Source organism: Loxodonta africana, chromosome 12, assembly GCF_030014295.1.
Source record: "Loxodonta africana isolate mLoxAfr1 chromosome 12, mLoxAfr1.hap2, whole genome shotgun sequence".
NCBI classification, from domain to species: domain Eukaryota; kingdom Metazoa; phylum Chordata; class Mammalia; order Proboscidea; family Elephantidae; genus Loxodonta; species Loxodonta africana.
In genome coordinates, this window is record NC_087353.1 from 77,984,614 (window position 1) to 78,003,507 (window position 18,894).

Sequence of the window (18,894 nt, forward strand, 5' to 3'; positions counted from 1 at the left end):
TCAGCGATGTTTGGAATAGCAAAAACAAACTGAAAACAGCACATATGTCCATCAATAGCAGAATGGGTAAACAAGGCTTTTTTTGCTTTTTTTTTTTTTTCCCACATGATGAGATATAGAGGATTGAAAATTTAATAACCTCAGCTTCAGGTAACAACATGAATGAAGCGAGGAAGAATGAAAAAACAAGCATAGCCCTGAAAGAGCATGAGTGTGTTTTTATAAAGCTCAAAACAAAACTGTAGGAAACAACAGATTTTACATAAACTCATGTCTGTAGTCAAATTGTATTTTAAAAATATGAGGAAATAATTGACACTATTATCTCTGAATGGAAGTAAACCAAAACCAAACCCATTGCCATCAAGTTGTTTTTGACTCATAGCAACCCTATAGGACAGAATAGAACTGCCGCATAGGGTTTCAAGGACCACCTGGTGGATTCAAACCGCCCCACGTTTTGGTTAGCTGCCCTAAGTCTTAACCACTGCACCACCTGGGCTCATTGTTTTGTTGTTGTTAGGTGTTGTTGAGTCAGTTCTGACTCATAGTGGCCCTATGCACAACATGACAAAACACTGCCTGGTCCTGCACCATCCTCACAATTGTTGCTATGCTTGAGCACATTGTTGCAGCCATTGTGCCAATCCATCTCATTGAGGGTCTTCTGCTTTCTCACTCAGCCTCTACTTTACCAAGCATGATGTCCTTCTCCAGGGACTCATCCCGCCTGATAACATATCCAAATTATGTGAGACATAGTCTCACCATCCTTGCTTCTAAGGAGCATTCTGGTTGTACTTCTTCCAAGACAGATATGTTCATTCTTTTGGCAGACTGTGGTATATTCAATATTCTTTGCAAACACCACATTTTAAAGGTGTCTATTCTTCAGTCTTCCTTATTCATAGTCCAGGTCTTGCATGCATGAGGCAATTGAAAACACCATGGCTTGAGTTAGGTGCACCTTAGTCCTCAAGGTGATATCTTTGCTTTTCAACACTTTAAAGAGATCTTTTGCGACAGATTTGCCCAATGCAATGCATCTTTTGATTTCTTCACTGCTACTTCCATGGGTGTTGATTGTGGATCCAAGTAAAATGAAATCGTTGACAATCTCAGTCTTTTCTCCATTTATCATGGTGTTGCTTATCAGTCCAGTTGTGAGGATTTTTGCTTGCTTTATGTTGAGGTATAATCCATACTATTTTTTTTTTTTGTGGTCTTTGATCTTCATCAGTAAGTGCTTCAAGTCCTCTTCACTTTCAGCAGCCAAGATTGTGTGATCTGCATAATGAAGGTTGTTAATGAGTTTTCCTCTGATCCTGATGCCTCGTTCTTCTTCTTAATAGGCCAGGTTCTCATATTATTTCCTCAGCATACAGATTGAATAGGTATGGTGAAAGAATACAACCCTGATGCACACCTTTCCTGATTTTAAACCAGGATCAAAAGTACATAGAACAAATGAAGAGCAACCTAACAAAAGGAAGGCAATAATAAATATTAGACCTGGGTTAAACCACTCTGAAAGAGCCCTTTTTCTATCCTGAAATAGAGAATAGAAAACTAATTCAGAGAATTAACAAAATTAAAAGGCGGTTATTTAAGATTAATAGGAGAGGGAGCCAAGATGGCAGAATAGACAGATGCTTTGGGCAAGCCCTCTTTACAACAAACACTGGAAAAAACAAGTGAAATGAGCATATTTATGGCAAGCTGGGAGCCCTGAACATCAAAGGCAAGCTTAGAAAATGAACTGAGGGGCAGGGGGAGGAAGAGACGGTTCAGAAGCGGAGAGGAGTTACCAGACCTGAATCACGGGGAGCCCTCAGGCACCATTCTCAGAGCAGCAGCGGTGGGCTGATACTAGCATCCGGCTGCAGTTTCCTCAGGAAGAAGCAACCAACCACACAACCTACTCACACCTCTGGAACCTGAGAAGAATGGCACTCTCAGCAAAAGCTAAGTACTTGCGTATATTTTACCATCCCCCGCCCCCCAGGCCCCCCAAGCCAGCTTCAGCGGCTGTTGATTCCCCTGGGCCTGAGATAGGCCCGGTTGAGCACCTAGAACCATCCTCCCGGCCTTGGAGAAGGAATAAATTTGCAATTATTTGCCAGCTCCACTAGGGGAGCTCAGGACAGAAGCAGCTCCTGTCCAGGCATAAACGGTCCGTGGACTTTGAGTACCGTTCCCGGCTACATGGACCTGTGTTGGCCTATTTTAGGAGAATAGGTGCTTGTTGGCAGACTGCAACCATTTAAGCTGTGCAGCGGAGAGGTGGGTGTTTGATGTTTGACATTACTTTGCCTATTAAACAGGGTCCTCACCTACCCACATTTGGGGCCTAAGGACTGGTAGCTCCACTCAGGTCACCCAGCCACCCGCAACAGGGGTCCAAGGATAACTAGTACCTCCCAGTCCTTACAACCAAAAACATTGGGTACCCATGGTCCATCTGCAGAACCCACCCACCGGTATGCTCTAGGGAGCAGGGACACGCTTTCCTCAGAGACACGTGGGGGATGATTCTCAGCCCCCTGCCTTGTTCCAAGTGGGGCCCCCTGCTGCAACCAGATACTGGTACGTACACCAATCACCCCTGCCCCTCTAAGACTGCAGGACAGAGCCTGTACCACACACTTGATGATCAGCTACTTGGACACCTGAGCTGAATTCATACAAGAAAAGTGAATGAACGCCTAGACTGATATACCTCATAACAGCTCTAACCACCTGGGCCAGGAAGTCAGAGCTCCAGAAGTGAAAATAATCAAGCTAGCTTAAGCAACCCATTTGGGCATATCGAAACAAAACAAAGCAAGAAGCTATGACACAGTAAGCAAAAATAAACTAATACAATAACTTGTAGATGGCTCAGAGGCAACAGTCAATATCAAGTCACATAAAGAAACAGAGATGATCACCTCAACAAGCTCTCAAAACAAAGAATCCAGAAATCTAGATGAAAGTGCCTTCTTGGAATTACCAGAGGCGGAATACAAAAGATTAATGTACAGAACCCTTCAAGACATCAGGAAGGAAGAAGATTAACAAAACCAACAAACCTTTAGCTAGAGTGACCAAGGAAAAAGGGAAGATGCAAATTACTAAAATCAGAAATGAAGTGTGAACATCAATGCTGACCTTACAGAAATAAAGTCTTATAAGGAAATACTAGGAACAACTGTAGAACAACAAATTAGATAACCTAGATGAAATGGAAAAAATCCTAGAAACACACAGACTACTGAAGCTGACTGAAGAAGAAATAAAAAATCTGAATAGACCTACAACAAATAAAGAGATGGTATCAATAATGAAAACCTCCTACAAAGAAAAACCCAGGACCAGATAGCTTCACTGGTAAATCCTACCAAATACCGGAAGAAGAAATAATACCAATCCTTTCATAATTTCCAAAAAAATTGAAAAGGGAACGCTCTCTAACTCTTTTTATAAGGCCAGCATTACCTAATACCAAAGTCAGAGAAAGACATGACAACTACAGACCAATATTCCTTATTAAATACAGATGAAGAAATCCTCCATAAAAAATTAACAAACCAAATCTGGCAGCATAGTAGAATTATACAGTATAACCATATAGGATTTATCCCATATGGAAATCAATCACTGTATTATACTACATTATTAGAATAAAAGAAAAAAAGTGATAATCTCTACTGTTGAAGAAAAATTCTTTGCAAGATCCATCAACATTTCATGATTAAAACATGTAAGAAACCAGGAATAAAAGGGAAATGCCTCAACAGGATAAAGAGTATTTATGAAAAACCCACAGCTAACATCATATTCGACAGGTAAAGAAATCTTGTAAATTCAGGCACGAGACAAGAATGCTCCTTTTACCACCGCTGTTCAACATTGTACTGGAAGATCTAGCCAGAGTAATTTAAGTGAGAAAAAGAAAAGAGACCCAGTTTGGAAAGGAAGGAGTAAATCTATCTTAATTTACAGATGACATGATTTTAGAAAATCCTGAAAAATCCACAAAAAACTGTTGGTGCTAATAAGCAGACTCAGCAAAGTTTCAGGAAACAAGATCAACACGTAAAAATCCGTTGTATTTCTATATGGTAAGCAGTGAACAATCTGGAAAGAAAGTTAAGGAAAGATTCCATTCACAAAAGCATCAAAAAGAATAAAATATTTAGAAATAAATTAACCAAGAAAGTGCAAGTTTTGTGCACTGCAAAGTGCCAAAACATTGCTGAAAGATATTAAAGAAGACTAAATAAATGAAAAGACACCCCGTGTTCATAAATTGGAAGATTTAATATTGTTTACATGGCAATACTCCCCAAAGTGATCTACAGACGTTTTTAATGAAACGTCTAATGACGTTTTTAAAGAAATAGAAAAAGCGATCCTGAAATTCACATATATTTTCAAGGGGCCCCCAATAGCCAAAACAATCTTGAAAAAGAACAAAATTGGAGGACTGAAACTTCGCGTTTCAAAACTTTCAGCAAAGCTACAATATAATCAAAACAGTATGGTACTGACATAAAGATAGAGACAATAATATAGAATTGAGGGTTCAGAAAAAAATCTTGTATCTAGGTTCAATCAACCAAGACCATTAATAGGAAAGAATAGTCTAACAAATGATGGAGGGACAACTGAATAACCATATGCAAAAGAATGAAGTTGGACCCCTACTTCACACTGCATAGAAAAGCCAAAATGAATCAAAGATCTAAATATAAGCAGTAAAATTGTAAACCTTTTAGAAGGAAGCATAGGGATAAGTCTTCATGACGTTGGATTTGTCAGTGATTTCCTAGATATGACACCAAATGCATAAGCAATGAGAGAAAATATAGATATATTTATCTTCATCAAAATGAAAATCTTTAGGTATCGAGTAACACTAACAAGAGAGTGAATAGACAACCCACAGAATGGAAGAAAATATTTGCAAATCATATATCTGGTAAGGGCCTGGACTCTAGAATATATAAAGAACTCTTACAACTCAACAACAAAAGGCAGAAAACAATTGAAAGATGAGCAAAAGACTAGAATAGACATTTCTCCAAAGAAGGTATAAAAATGGCCAACATGCACATGAAAAGATGCTCAACATTATTAGTTGTTAGGGAAATGGAAATTAAAACCACAATATCACTCCACACTCACTAAGGATGGTTATAAAGAAAGAAAAAAGTTTTGGGAGGATTTGGATGAATTGAAACATTCATACATTCCTGCTGAGAATGCTAAATGATGCAACCACCATGGGAAACAGTTTGGTTCTTCCTTAACAAGTTAAATGCAGAATTACCATATGACCCAGCAATTCCACTTCTAAGTGTATACCCCAAAAATTTGAAAACAGATGTTCAAAAAAAACTTGTACAGGAATGTTCATAGTAGCACTGCTCACAGTGACCAAAATGTGGAAATAACTCAAATGTCCATCAATTGATGAAAGGATAAACAAAACGTGATATAATCTATACAGTGGAATTTTATCCAGTCACAAAAAGGAAGTAGTGATACAAACTACAACATGTATGAACCTTGAAAACATGCTAAGTAAAAGAAGCCATATTTATTGTGTATGGTCCCATTTATGAAATATCCAGAACAGGCAAATCCATAGCAGTGGAAGGCACATTAGTGCCTTCCTGGCAGGGAAGGAGCAATGGAAGTGATTGCTAAGTGGGTATGAGTTTTCTTTCTTTTTAGGGTAATGAAAATCTTCTGGATCTAGGCAGTGATGATGGTTGCACAACATTGTCAATGTACTAAAGATACTGAATTGTACGCTTTAAAATGATTTAAATGGTAAATTTTATGTTAAGCGTGTTTTACCACAGTAAACCAAATAAGTTGCATTTCTATACACTGGCACAAATCATTCAGAAAATATAATTCATAGGATTTTTGTATCATTTTAATATCTCAGAGATGCTTCCTATTCTCATATCAGGAATTCAGCTGTTTATGTTGGCTAAATTTCTCTGTAGTAAGGTCAAAAACTATCAGCTAATGCCTATTTACATATTAGACACGTTGTTTTCCTCTTCCTTATGAGTATTGCCATGTTAGAACACTTTCCTATATGGAACAAAAGATTTTCTCTCTCTCCAGGACTGTAAAGATATTTCGCATTCCTACAATAATGGCTAGATATACCATAATGCTTTTATTTTCTAGGCTTTATTTGATTACTACACATTCTATTCACAAAGTTTCAGCCTTTGAAATTCATTGAATATATGGAAAGGTTGCTTTTATCAATAACTGGCAAAAACTAGAGGGAAAATCAATGATAGGGTAACCTTTAGAATAACTATAAACACCAGGGGAGGTCAAATAAGAGAAAAAGTAAGATATCAATATAATTGTTAATTTTCTGTATTCTATAGTTATCTCAACCTTATGTAAAGTTCATTTTGAACCTGTATTTCTTAATATTTAGTGTTATCTTAGATGTTGCATCGGTTTTTAAAGCCAGGCTATCTCTTTTATTCTCAGTTGAAAAGAAATCTATCTATAGTTTTGAAGAACATGGGATTGCAAAGTTTTTGACTACATTGGCTGCCATGGGCCCGTTTTATCTCCTCTTGATTTTGTATCTGGACTCTTCATTCTGCAGCCTGAAAACCCTTGTCTTTAATAAAATTATGCCTAATTTCTCCAAGATGTTCATAAAATCCAACAAGGTGAGTAACTAACGTGGACTTTAGATACAACTCAAAGAAAGCTCAGTATTAGGACAAAAAATACGAATTTACATATGCCAACCTCTATTATATGTCTCAGAAAATAGAGGTATTGGATGCTCCCTTGTAGTGTACATTGTAGCACGCTGTCCAGAACTCCCTTCAGTGAAGGACTTGTCCTCAGCTTCTGGGAGTGTTATCTTCAGAAAGCCTTTAGCTTTCATTCTCTTGTGGATTGCCTCAGTTGCAGAGAGCCTCCTCTCCCAAAGTCATATCCCTTAACAGGGCAGCCCACATCTAATGGCTAGTTAATGCAAGAGTAAAAGGTTTAGTCATCTCAATCCCACTCAAACAACTACAGACCTTACCAAGGAGTCAGTTGGGGCTGTCATTTGATCCACATCACAGCTTGACTTCTCCCTCTGCCTATCCCTGCTTCCTTCCTCTCCTTGTTGGTCCAAGGCCATCCCTTGATATAAACATCTTACGCTCTAAATTGTATCCCTGAATCTGCTTCTCAGGGAACTCCACCTGAAAATGTTGGTATCAGGAGAAGTCTAACAAAGTAGGCAAAAGACAGGGCTTGGAAACTAGATTATTCACTGCCCAACTGGCTCATTAGACATCATTACTGGTGGTAAGGGGAGGAAGATACCCTTCGGCACAAGGTGGTGATCCAGTTCTTCAAGTTTTCACTAGTGGTGAATGGGGATATATACTAGCTAGAGAGAATGTACTCACTGATGCGATATATCCAGTATTTAAGACATATGAAAGAAATGGCAAGTAACTATAAAAGCAATGGAGTTACTGGCTATTGCTAAGTTTTGTAAAAAGAGAATAAAAAGCTGAGAGTGATTAGGAGATTGAAAGTCAAGAGTGAAAGTGAAAGGGCCTCTTTGGTAGTATGCAATGAGTATCTCATTTCCTGCAGTGGGAGGGCAGAAAAAATTGAGGACCAGGATTGGAGCCTAGTTTTCAGATTAGAGGAGCTTCAACAAAGGTCAAACCCAACCAAGGTAGGTCTGCTATGGGACTCTGATACATGGGATGAGGACATCTGAGTTGAAAACCAAAGTTTTAATTGCCCAAATTCCTTTGAATTCCCTGAGTCTATTTTTTTTTATGGAAGCAGCCAACTCCTTTCTATTAAGACTTAGCAGTCTCTCCTCAGATGAAGAAAATATAGAGGCCTCCCTCCAAAACAGCATGTGCCCATCCACAGTTATAGATGAGAATTGAAATAATACAGTATGTTTTTTAATTATTATGAAATTAAATTAGAAAAATAACAAATATAACGGGAAAATCTCTAAACACTGGGAAATTTAGTGACGCACTACTTTATAAGAGGAATTGCAAGGGAAATTAGAAAATACCTTGAACTGAATAAAAATTAAAGCACAACATATCAAAATTTGTAGATTGTACCTAAAGTAGTGCTTTGAGGGAAAGTTGTAGCATTAAATGCTTATGTTAGAAGTAAAGAAAGGTCTCAGGTCAATAAATGAAGCTTACACCTCAATAAGAGCAAAATACACTCAGAACAGGCAGAGGTAATAAAAGTAAAAAGAGCAGAAGTAAATGAAATTTCAAATAGAAAAGCAATAGAGAAAAATCAGTGAATGCAGCCAAAAGCTTATACTTCGAAAGATTACTCCAGGTGGTCCCCAACCTACCATATAGTCGTGTTAAGACGAGCCGCAGTTACAACCATCTTTTTTTTTTTTAACATCTTATCGTTAGTAATATGTACTACACACAGCGTTGTAGTGTGTAATTTGCTGATGTTATCATTCTCAGATGTTCACTCACAGATGTTCATTGTTATGATTTATAAAAAGATACTGAAAATAAAAGGCAATAACAATGAAAAAAATGAGGCATTCAACTTACATCAGAACCAAGGTCAGAACGGAATCCCGTTGTAAGTTGAGGACTACCTGTATTCTTTGAAAAGTGACTAGCCAGGGTGACCAGGAGATAAAGAGAAGTTACAAATTACCAATCAAGATAAAAAAAGGGAATTTTACTACAGATCCCTCAGACATTAGCTGTTCTCATAAATTGACACCGTAGATGAAATGGAACAATTTCTACAAAGACACAAGCTACCAGAATTCAAGAAGAAAATAAAACATGCCATATTATTTCATTCCTCCATATCTTTCACTGAGCTCCCACTACTGACAGACTTTTTTTCCATCTCGTCTCTACCTTCATTCTCTCAATAAATTCTTGCTTATTCTTCAAAACTAAGATTCACCCATGGAGAGACCCTTCCTCAAAAGCGAAACAGTTTATTCTTCTCTTCTGTTGGATCTTATGATTTCTTGAATGTACTTCAGTTGTATCAGTCACACAAAACAATAATTAATAGTATCAATGTAGCTTCTTTTTTCCATGAAGTATCCATTTAATTGGCACAAACATTCTGCTTACTGGTAACTGAAGAAGTTTGTTTTGTGACTCGTTTCCAAAACTAAGTGAGAAGTGAGTCAAGAATAAGTTTGTGTTAACAGTGTAATATTACAACAGTAATTTACAGAGGGTAAAAAAAAAAAAATTATTTTTTATTGTAATTTAACGATTAGCATGAATGAATAAAGTGTAAAAAAAAATACATTTGTGTATGAGAGTTGAGGCAATTGTTAGGAAGTCTCTTAGACATTACTCAAACCTTTTCTGACATCTTTGAGATTACCCCTTCAAGTCAGTTTTCCTTAAGCCACTCAGTGTAAACCAGATATCTGATGTCTAAGGAGTATCCACATCTATGACCCCTGTCTTAAAAATATAGGCTATAGTGTCTGGACGAGTAATTGAGGAATTCGAGGATGAAGATGTTAGAAATGAAAGCAAGAAAGTTCTGGCACTATCTCATCATAGCTTGAGGAATACACCGTTGTTTCTTAAAAAACTGAAAAAGGTAAAGTTATTTAATGACCAGCATTGCTCTGAGCCTCAGCCCACCTTCCCTGTCAAGAGCTTATTGGTCATATTTCTAATTCATTGCACTTCTGTGGGATGGATCTGTACACACACACACACACACACACGTATATATATATTCTCCCAGTGAAATGGGGACCTGAAGGGGGAAGACCTCTTGTGAAACTGTCCCCAGGCAGTGATCCATAAGGGTCTGAGGCTATGTTTGTGGCTGATCTGTAACCAGTGCTTCAATACATTGTGGATTGCTTTTTTCTCAGATTTATTGTAAGTGTCCGGTTGTAAAGGCTGTGAGAAATATTTCCCTTGTAGTCGAAAAGTCCGAGTGCTTTGGATTACTTGGATTAGATGGAGCTGGAAAAACCACTATCTTCAAAATGTTGACTGGAGAGGAGTCCATCACCTCTGGAGTTGTGTTAATTGATGGCATTAACGTCACTGAAAATATCAGACAGGTATTTCTGATCCTAGTCACTGACTTGGTACCCTGAAGGAGGCAGTTAACCAGGAAGATGGGTGGAGACATGAAAGTGAAGCCTATAGCAATGATTGTGAGGATGGCACCAGACCAGACACTGTTTCATTCTGTTGTGCATAGGGTCACTATGAGTCAGAACCGACTCAGTAACACCTAAAAATAATATACATATATATATATTCTTAAAAGTAACAGACCCAAGGGACAGTGATAGGCCTGGTAACATATTGAGTTTGGGAAAAGGCAATTTTTTTTTTTTTCTGGCTGAAGCAACGTATGAGTATCCATAAAGGGATCAAACTGGAAACAGGTGAGGAGTTACTTCATTTAATCTGGAATGAGATACCCATTGCCATCAAGTCAATTCCAACTCATAGCAACTCTATAGGACAGAGTAGAACGGCTCCATAGGGTTTCCAAGGAGCAGCTGGTGGATTTGAACAGCCAGCCTTTTGGTTAACAACTGAGCTCTTAATCATTGTGCCACCTGGGGAATAACACAAAGGGTCGGAAATAAAGCAGTGATTAGAAGAAGTAGTTATGAAAGATAAGATAGTAGAATTGACAGGAAACCCTGGTGGCATAGTAGTTAAGTGCTACAGCTGCTAACCAAAAGGTCCACAGTTCGAATCTGCCAGGCGGTCTTTGGAAACTCTACGGGGCAGCTCTACTCTGTCCTATAGGGCCGATATGAGTTGGAATCGACTCAACGGCAGTGGGTTTGGTTTTGGTTTTTTTAGTGTTCCATTTGGATGTGACTTTTAACAGATAAAAATGAGCCTAAGATATCTCCCATAAAGAAATCATGTTTGGTAGAGGGTCAGTGAAAACGAGGAAGCCCTCAATGAGATGAATTGACTGAATAGCCACAACAGTGGACTCAACATACCAATGATCATGAAGATGGTACAGGACTGGGCAGCGTTTGGTTCTGTTATACATAAAGTTGCCATGAGTCAGAGCTGACTCAATGACAGCTAACAAGTTATTGCCCAGGTTTCTATCTTGAGCTAGTCAATGGATGAAAGTTTCATTTACCAAGATAGTAAATACCAGGGGAATGCATATTTGGAGGAGGACATATTGAGCTTATGGTGTCTGTGACATATCCAAATGGGAGACCACCCAATAGACAGATGTCATATATGATGGAAATGAATTTGGAACTCATCAAAACACAGGTGAAATTTACACAGCAGAAGTAGATGAGATATCCTATCAAGAGTGTATATAATAAGAGAAAAAAGGTATCAACTTAACCCTGAGGATTATCAACCTTTCTAATATATGGAAAAGAACAATAACTGGAAAAAATGGAAAGGATGAGTAAAAGAGGAGAAAAACCTGAATACAGTTGTATCACACTATATGAGGAACGAGATGAGAATATTTCAAGAGGAGATTAAAAAGAGGTATCAGGCAATATCGACTTGAGCTCTGAACATCACTGAAGCCTGTATACAGAGGGATGACAGTCAAATGAGGATTAGAAACAGTGAGTATGGATCAAACTTTGAGGAAATGTAGCCATGAATCAAGGAGGGTTGATTATACTCAGAGTTTGAGGAAATGACAGAGAGGTGTAATTTTGATAAACTTGATCGTATTTATGTAAGTGGAAGGAGGCAGTAAAAGAAGCTTTAAATATATAGAACAGGAGCAGAGGAAAGGGGGAATACATTCACATGGATCATAAGTCAAAACAATATGAAAAGATACAGAAGTAGTCAGTCTCATTCCCTCTTCTACCCACCTTTGCTTCATTCCTTCCCAAGCCCACACAAATAGGTAACCACTTTGATCAGTCTACAGTATATATATATATATATATATATATATATATATACAATCAAATATAAATATATTTTTTCTCTTTTATTACACAAAAGGAAGCATACTGTACACAATCTTCTGGACCTTGCAAAATTGTTTTCCATATGTAGTTACATAAATTTGCACTGTGCTAGCAATATGTAAGATTTCCTGTTTCCCTATACTGATCAGAACAAGAATGTGTGATCAGTCTCTTGGATTTTTGCCAGTCTGGTAGATTTTTTTTTAAATGGTCTGTCAGTATAGTGTTAATTAATTGTTCTGTTATTATGAGTGATATTTCATAACTTAATATGTTCAAGAGTCACTCATGATTCCTGTCCTGTGCATAGTCTGTTCCTATCTTTTATACAATTTTTAATCATCTGTGCTTTTCTTTATTATTATTGGGGACTTTTCAAATATTATTAATTTCTGTGATGATGTTAGTTGCAAATATTTTTTATGTTTGTCTCAGCTTTGCTCTTAGTACCTTTACCCTGAAGAAAATTTTGCATAAGTAAATATAACCATCTCTCTTATGGCCACTTGATTCTAAGTTACTGTTATTGCGAAGCCCACAAATGCCATTAAAAAACACACCTCTGGTCAAACAAATTTATGTTTATTTAGCTTGCTGCAGCATAGGAGAATGCACACAAGAGGAACAACTTAGAATCTAGGTTAAAAAAAAAAAGTTGAAAGAAGCTTATTACAGCATTTGGGCTAGTGCTGGGGATTAGAAAGACGTAGAAAACCAATCTGGATTGAAGGCTATTTTAGGAAGTAGGAGAAATTTGGTAATTATTGCCATTTTTACCCATGACAGGAAGATTAAAGCAAGGCTAAAGATGTCATTGGAAGAATAAAGACCGTAGTCATGTTAATCAAAGAGAAAGTTGTTTAGTTATTGTTGTAATTGCAGAATATCTTTGTCTTGTTTCAGACATAGTCATGGAGTGATCCCTTCTGTGTTAACTGTCCCACTACCATCAAGGAGATCCCTTGTCTAACTAATTATGGTTTATAGTCTATGGGAATTGTTTATGTTCAATCTAGGACATTATATGTGTCCAAGATACATTTCTTGTTGATAAATCATGTTAAGAAATTAGCTATGGATTTTCATTTTGGAGTGTTTTTAAGGGTAGATATTAAATTTTGTTATATGATTTTTCACCTTCTATAGAGGTCATATAGTATTTTTTCCTTGGATCTATTAATAGGATAAATTTATATAGATTTTCTAATATTAATTCATCCTTGTATCCTGGAATAAATTCCATTTGTTCATACGTTATCGGAAACGACTCGATGGCACTAGTTTTTTGTTTTTTGTTTTTTTATTCTCTTAGTAGGATGTTAGATTTCTATGCATTTTTTAAGAATTTTACATCAGTATAGAGAAGATTGGAATTTGTTTTTGTTCAGTTTTCTGAAATTTTCTACTGTTTAAAAAGTCAATAGAATACCCCATATAAAACCATACAGGATTGGGGCTCTACTTAATTTTATTTTGGATTAAATCTTTGTTTCTCTATTTATTTCTTCTATGGAAATTGTGACTTTTTTTTTTTTAGTTTAGCTTATTTCTTCTAAGGCCATTTTAAGTAGTTGGTATGTAGGTAGAAATAATCAGTTCCTCAAATTGTAGAGTTAAGGTATTGATTTGGAATCTCTCTTCTTTTTTAATATAGGTGTTTATTGTTAAAAATTTCCCTTTGATTCTGCTTTTGCTGCATCCTATAGTTTTTGGCATGTTGTGTTTTCATTCTTGTTCAACTCTAAGTTGTTTTTGTTTTTTTTTTAACTTCTCTCTTGATTCTTCTTTGACCCACTGGTTGTTTAATAGTGTGTTGTTTAATTTCCATGTATTTGTGTGTTTTCCAGTTTTCCTTCTGTTTCATTCCTTTGTGGTCAGAGAAGATACTTGGTATAATTTCAATATTTTTAAGTTTATTGAGACTTGTTTTGTGACTTGGTATATGGCCTATCCCGGAGAATGTCCCATGTGCACTGGAGAAGAGAGTCTGTTTTTCTCTTGTTGAGTGGAGTGTTCTTTTAGTATATATGTGTTAGATCCGATTGGCTTATAGCGTTGTTCAAGTCCTCTATTTCTTTACTAATCTTCTTTCTAAATATTCTGTCCAATATAAGTGGTTATTGAAGTTCCCGACTATTATTATAGAGCTGGCTTTTGCTCCCTTCAGTTCTGTCAGTATTTGCTTCATATATTTTGGGAGCTCTGATGTTAAACAAGAACCCACTGCCATCAAGTCAATTCCAACTCTTAGCGACACTATAGGAAAGAGTAGGACTTCCCCATAGGGTTTCCAAGGCTGTAAATCTTTATAGAAGCAGACTGCCGCATCTTTCTCCTGCAGAGCTACTGGTGGGTTTGAACTACTGACCTTTCAGTTAGCAGCCAAGCACTTTAATCACTGTACCACCAGGGCTTCTTGATCTGATGCTAGGTGCATATATATTAATAATTTTTATATCTTCTTGACAAATTGACCCTTTTATCATTATATAATGTCCTTCTTCATCTCTTATAATAGATCTTGACTTAAAATCTATTTTGTCTGATATCAATATGGTCACACCTGTTCTTTTTTGGTTAATATTTGCATGGATTATTCTTTTCTGTCCTTTCACTTTCAGTCTGCTTGTGTCCTTGGACCTAAGATGCATCTCTTGTAAACAGCGTGTGAATAGATCATAGCTTTTTTTTAATCTATTATGTCACTTTCTGCCTTTTTCTTAGAGCGTTTAATCCATTTACATTTAAGGTAGTCATTGTTAAGGAAGGGCTTAGCACTGTCATTTTGCAGATTTTTTTGTGCATCTATACTTTTTTTCCCCTCATTTCGTGCAATTCTGTCATTATTTGTGTTTTGTTGCTTTTTTATTGAACCCTTTTAATTTCCTTCTTACCTTCGGTGTACATTTTTTAGATATTTTCTCTGTTAAAGGTTACATTTAACACCTTAGATTTACAACAGCATAGTTTAACTTGGTACCAACAAGTAACATACAAACAGCAAGTAACATACAACAATAAGATGCAAAAATTTTATTCCTATTTTGCTCCTCCCATGTCTCAGTTGTTCTCACCAATTACATCTTTATATATCATACGACCATTAAGATAAATTGATACTTATTTCTTTATGCATTTTCTGTTATAAAGCTTGTAGAACATAACTAAGTTTTCCAACCAAAAATATCATAAAACTGGACATTTTATTTGCCTATGCTGTTACCTTTACTTGAGATTTCTTTTTTTTTCCCCTCCATGTCCAGCTTTGAGTAGCTATCTGGCATCCTTTTCTTTCCATCTGAAGAACACTCTTTAGCATTTCTCTCAAGTCTGTTGTTAGATGCCATTGAGTCGGTTCCAACTCATGGCGACCTCATGTACATCAAAACGAAAGATAAGTCTAGTAATGAATTCCCTCAGCTTTTGTTTGTCAGGAAATATCTTGATTTTACTCTAGTTTTTGAAGGATGGTTTTGCCATATAGAGGATTCTTGGTTGACAGTTCTTTTTTTTCCAGCACTTTATATGTATCATTCCATTGCCTTCTGGCCTCCAAAGTTTCTGATGAGAAATTGGCACTTAACCTTATTGAGGATATCTTACATGTTACACGGAGTTTCTCTCTTGACTGTTTTCAGGATTCTTTCCTTATCCTGATTTTCATGAGTTTGATTACAGTGTGTCTTTGTGTGGATCTATTTGAGTTTATTCTACTTGGAGTGTGTTGAGCATCCTGAATTTGCAGATTCAAGTCCTTAACCAAGTCTTGGAAGTTTTCTGCCCTTGTTTCTTCAAATATTCTTTTCGTCCTTTTCTTTTTCTCTTCTCCTTCTTGGAATCTCAGGATACATGTATTGGTTCACTTGAAGGTGTCTCATATTTCCACTTGGCATTACTCATTTTTCTTTAATTTTTTCTCCTATTTCTTGGGAGACTCAATAATTTCAACTACCTTGTCCCCTAGTTCATTTATTCTTTCTTCTGCAAGCCCAAATCTTTGTTGAATCACTCCTTCGTATTTTTCATTTCAGCTATTTTATTCTTCAGTTCTAATTTTTTTTGTTTCTTTTTTGTATTTTCTATCTTCTTATTGAGATTCCTATTTTGTTTCCTGATTTCCTTTAGTTTGTTGTCTGTATGTTTTCTGAATTCTTTGAACGTATTTAATATTGTTTGAAAGACCTGTATTTTACCCATCATCCAGGCTTTAATAGGGCTGATATCTGTCTATTCATATTATTCTTTCATTTGGGCCATCATTTCATGCTTCTTTGTAAGCCGTGTAACTTTTTATTGAACCTGGAACATTTGAATATTATACTGTGGTTAACTCTGGAATTCAGTATCTTCTTTCCCAGGGATTGTAAATTTTTGTATATATTGTCTTCTTCCTAATTGCTAAAGACTGTAGTAGCCCATCTGCTTGGTAATCTCCTCTAACTTTTGTAGAAAGGACTGGTTTACAGCATGTGTGTCAATATCAAGAACTCTGATCCAAAGTTCTTGTCTTCCTGGTGTTTCACAGGATATTGTCTTATACTTCAGGGAGGAGAAAAAAAAAAGTATCTGATTTTTCTACTCCTTGGGGATTACTGTTATTACTTGATCTAGACTGTAGTCAACTGTATGTTTAGTACCTTTTCCAGGCTACTTTTTGTATAGTTTGAGTTTCATTTCTGTTATCTTGGACTAGTAAGTGGTCTGGCTTATGCCACTAGAGGCTCTCAGGCCCTTTGATTCTGCTCGATTCTGCTGGCAATGACACAGCACTTGGAAAAGCCCAAAATCTCCACTCTTGTTACCTTTCAAAGTGCCTCTGAACCAAGCCTTTTCTGCACACTGTGAAACCCCCAGACCTTTGAGGAGAAGGTCTCCGCTTCACATCCTGGCACCAGCCAGCTGTTCTGGGAACACAGGCTGCTGTCCCCACCTCCATGGCAGGAATGAAGAATGGGAGATGTTAGCCAGTTGGTACACATGGTTCACCTAGGCAAGGTCAGCAGCTAATCCCTTCCTGAAGCACTTCCCTGGTTGATTTAAATGTCCAGTCTACTTCCAGACCCTCAAAATAGTTCTAGGAGCTCTTTTACAGGAAGTATATGATTTGGTGGAGAGGCATTTCTTTACAACTTTTTAATACACCTTTTTGTTTTTTGAGTTTTGGCTTCTGCGTTAAACTCTCTCCTTCCAACACAGGCATTTTTCAGATTTCAGCCCTTGGAAGCCTATTCTTTGCATCTGTTAAGGTAAATTGTTTCCAATTGATTCCTGGTGCCTAGAGGGATTATATGCTTGTTTATTTGTTTTTCTTTCTTTCCATTCTTGGAAGAAGCACGTTTCTGGCCTTCCTGTGAATATCCTGGTTTCTTCACTTTTTCTAGTTGTCCTCAGACAGATTTGAAGAATCTGATACAGCAGCTCATCAGCAAAAGCTAAGTCTATTCCCCACACTCCAGGCCAGAGGGGAGTATAATTCTTAGGTTGGAGGTCACAGCTCACAGCCAAGTGCATATGGAGGCTCCACTGCTGAATCTGGGCTTAAACTATAGAGAGGAAAACTTTCCTACCTTGTCAGCTTTTTCTTTGTTCAGCTTGTAGTTGAGTTCTGTATCTCTTTGACTGGTATCCAGAGTTCTGAGTCCGTAAGTTCCACCAAATTGCTTGTTTTATTTTCCGTAATTGTTCTGGGAATGTAGGAGTGTTCACCTTTTTACGCCACCCTCTTGCCTAGATCTGGTTTCTGATCCCATAGGCTCTTACATAGTGTTTTTAATAGAAATTTGTGTAATTCTCTATTGAAAGCAAGAGTTAGCTAAAGATGAACTTTTATTTCAAAATGAAAGGGACTTTTTGTTATCAACTTCTTATTTTATTCAACTACACTTAGAAAATTTGTATGTATTATTTCTTGTTGTTGTTAGGTGCCGTCGAGTCAGTTCTGACTCGTAGCAACCCTACGTACAACAGAACAAAACACTGCCCAGTCCTGCACCATCCTCACAATCGTTGTTATGCTTGAGCCTATTGTTGCAGCGGCTGTGTCACTCCATCTCATTGAAGGCCTTCCTCATTTGCACTGACTGTCTACTTTACGAAGCATGATGTCCTTCTCCAGGGACTGATCCCCCATGATAACATGTCCAAATTATGTGAGGTGTGGTCTCACCATCTGTGCTTCTAAGGAGCATTCTGGTCATACTTCTTACAAGACAGATTTGTTCATTTTTCGGGCAGTCCATGGTATATTCAGTATTCTTTGCCAACATCACAACTCAAAGGCATCAGTTCTCTTCGATCTTCTTTATTCATCATCCAGCTTTCGCATGCATATGAGGCAATTGAAAACACCGTGGCTTGAGTCAGGCCCACCTTGGTCTTCAAGGTTCCATCTTTACTTTTCAACACTTTAAAGAGGTCTTTTGCAGCAGATTTGCCCAATGCAATGTGTTGTTTGATTTCTTGACTGCTGCTTCTGTAGGTGTTCATTGTGGATCCAAGTAAAATGAAATTCTTGACAACTTCAGTGTTTTCTCCATTTGTCATGATGTTGCTTATTGGTCCAGTTGTGAAGATTTTTGTTTTCTTTATGTTGAAGTGTAATCGATACTGAAGGCTGTAGACTTTGGCTTTTATCAGCAAGTGCTTCAAGTCCTGTTCACTTTCAGCAAGCAAAGTTGTGTCATCTGGGTAACACAGGTTGTTAATGCATCTTCCTCCAACCTTAATGTCCCATTCTTCACAGAGTCCAGCTTCTCAGATTATTTGCTCAGCATACAAATTAAATACATATGGTGAAAGGATACAACCCTGACGCACACCTTTCCTGACTTTAAACCATGCAGTATCCCCTTGGTTCCTCATGAGCACAATTAATGGGGTATTATTTCTATGTTTTGAAAATGTTGGGT

At 37.2% G+C, this 18,894-nt stretch overlaps 1 protein-coding gene across 1 annotated transcript in view; it reads left to right on the plus strand.

Moving 5' to 3' along the window:
• The window catches only part of LOC100671410 (phospholipid-transporting ATPase ABCA3-like), a 253,632-nt gene that overhangs the window by 199,072 nt on the left and 35,666 nt on the right, over window positions 1–18,894 (plus strand). Inside the window, exons 23-25 of the mRNA XM_003418893.2 lie at window positions 6,514–6,701; window positions 9,502–9,630; window positions 9,914–10,108. Of these exons, the coding sequence (XP_003418941.1) occupies window positions 6,514–6,701; window positions 9,502–9,630; window positions 9,914–10,108 (512 nt within the window). The remainder of the gene's footprint in view (window positions 1–6,513; window positions 6,702–9,501; window positions 9,631–9,913; window positions 10,109–18,894) is intronic.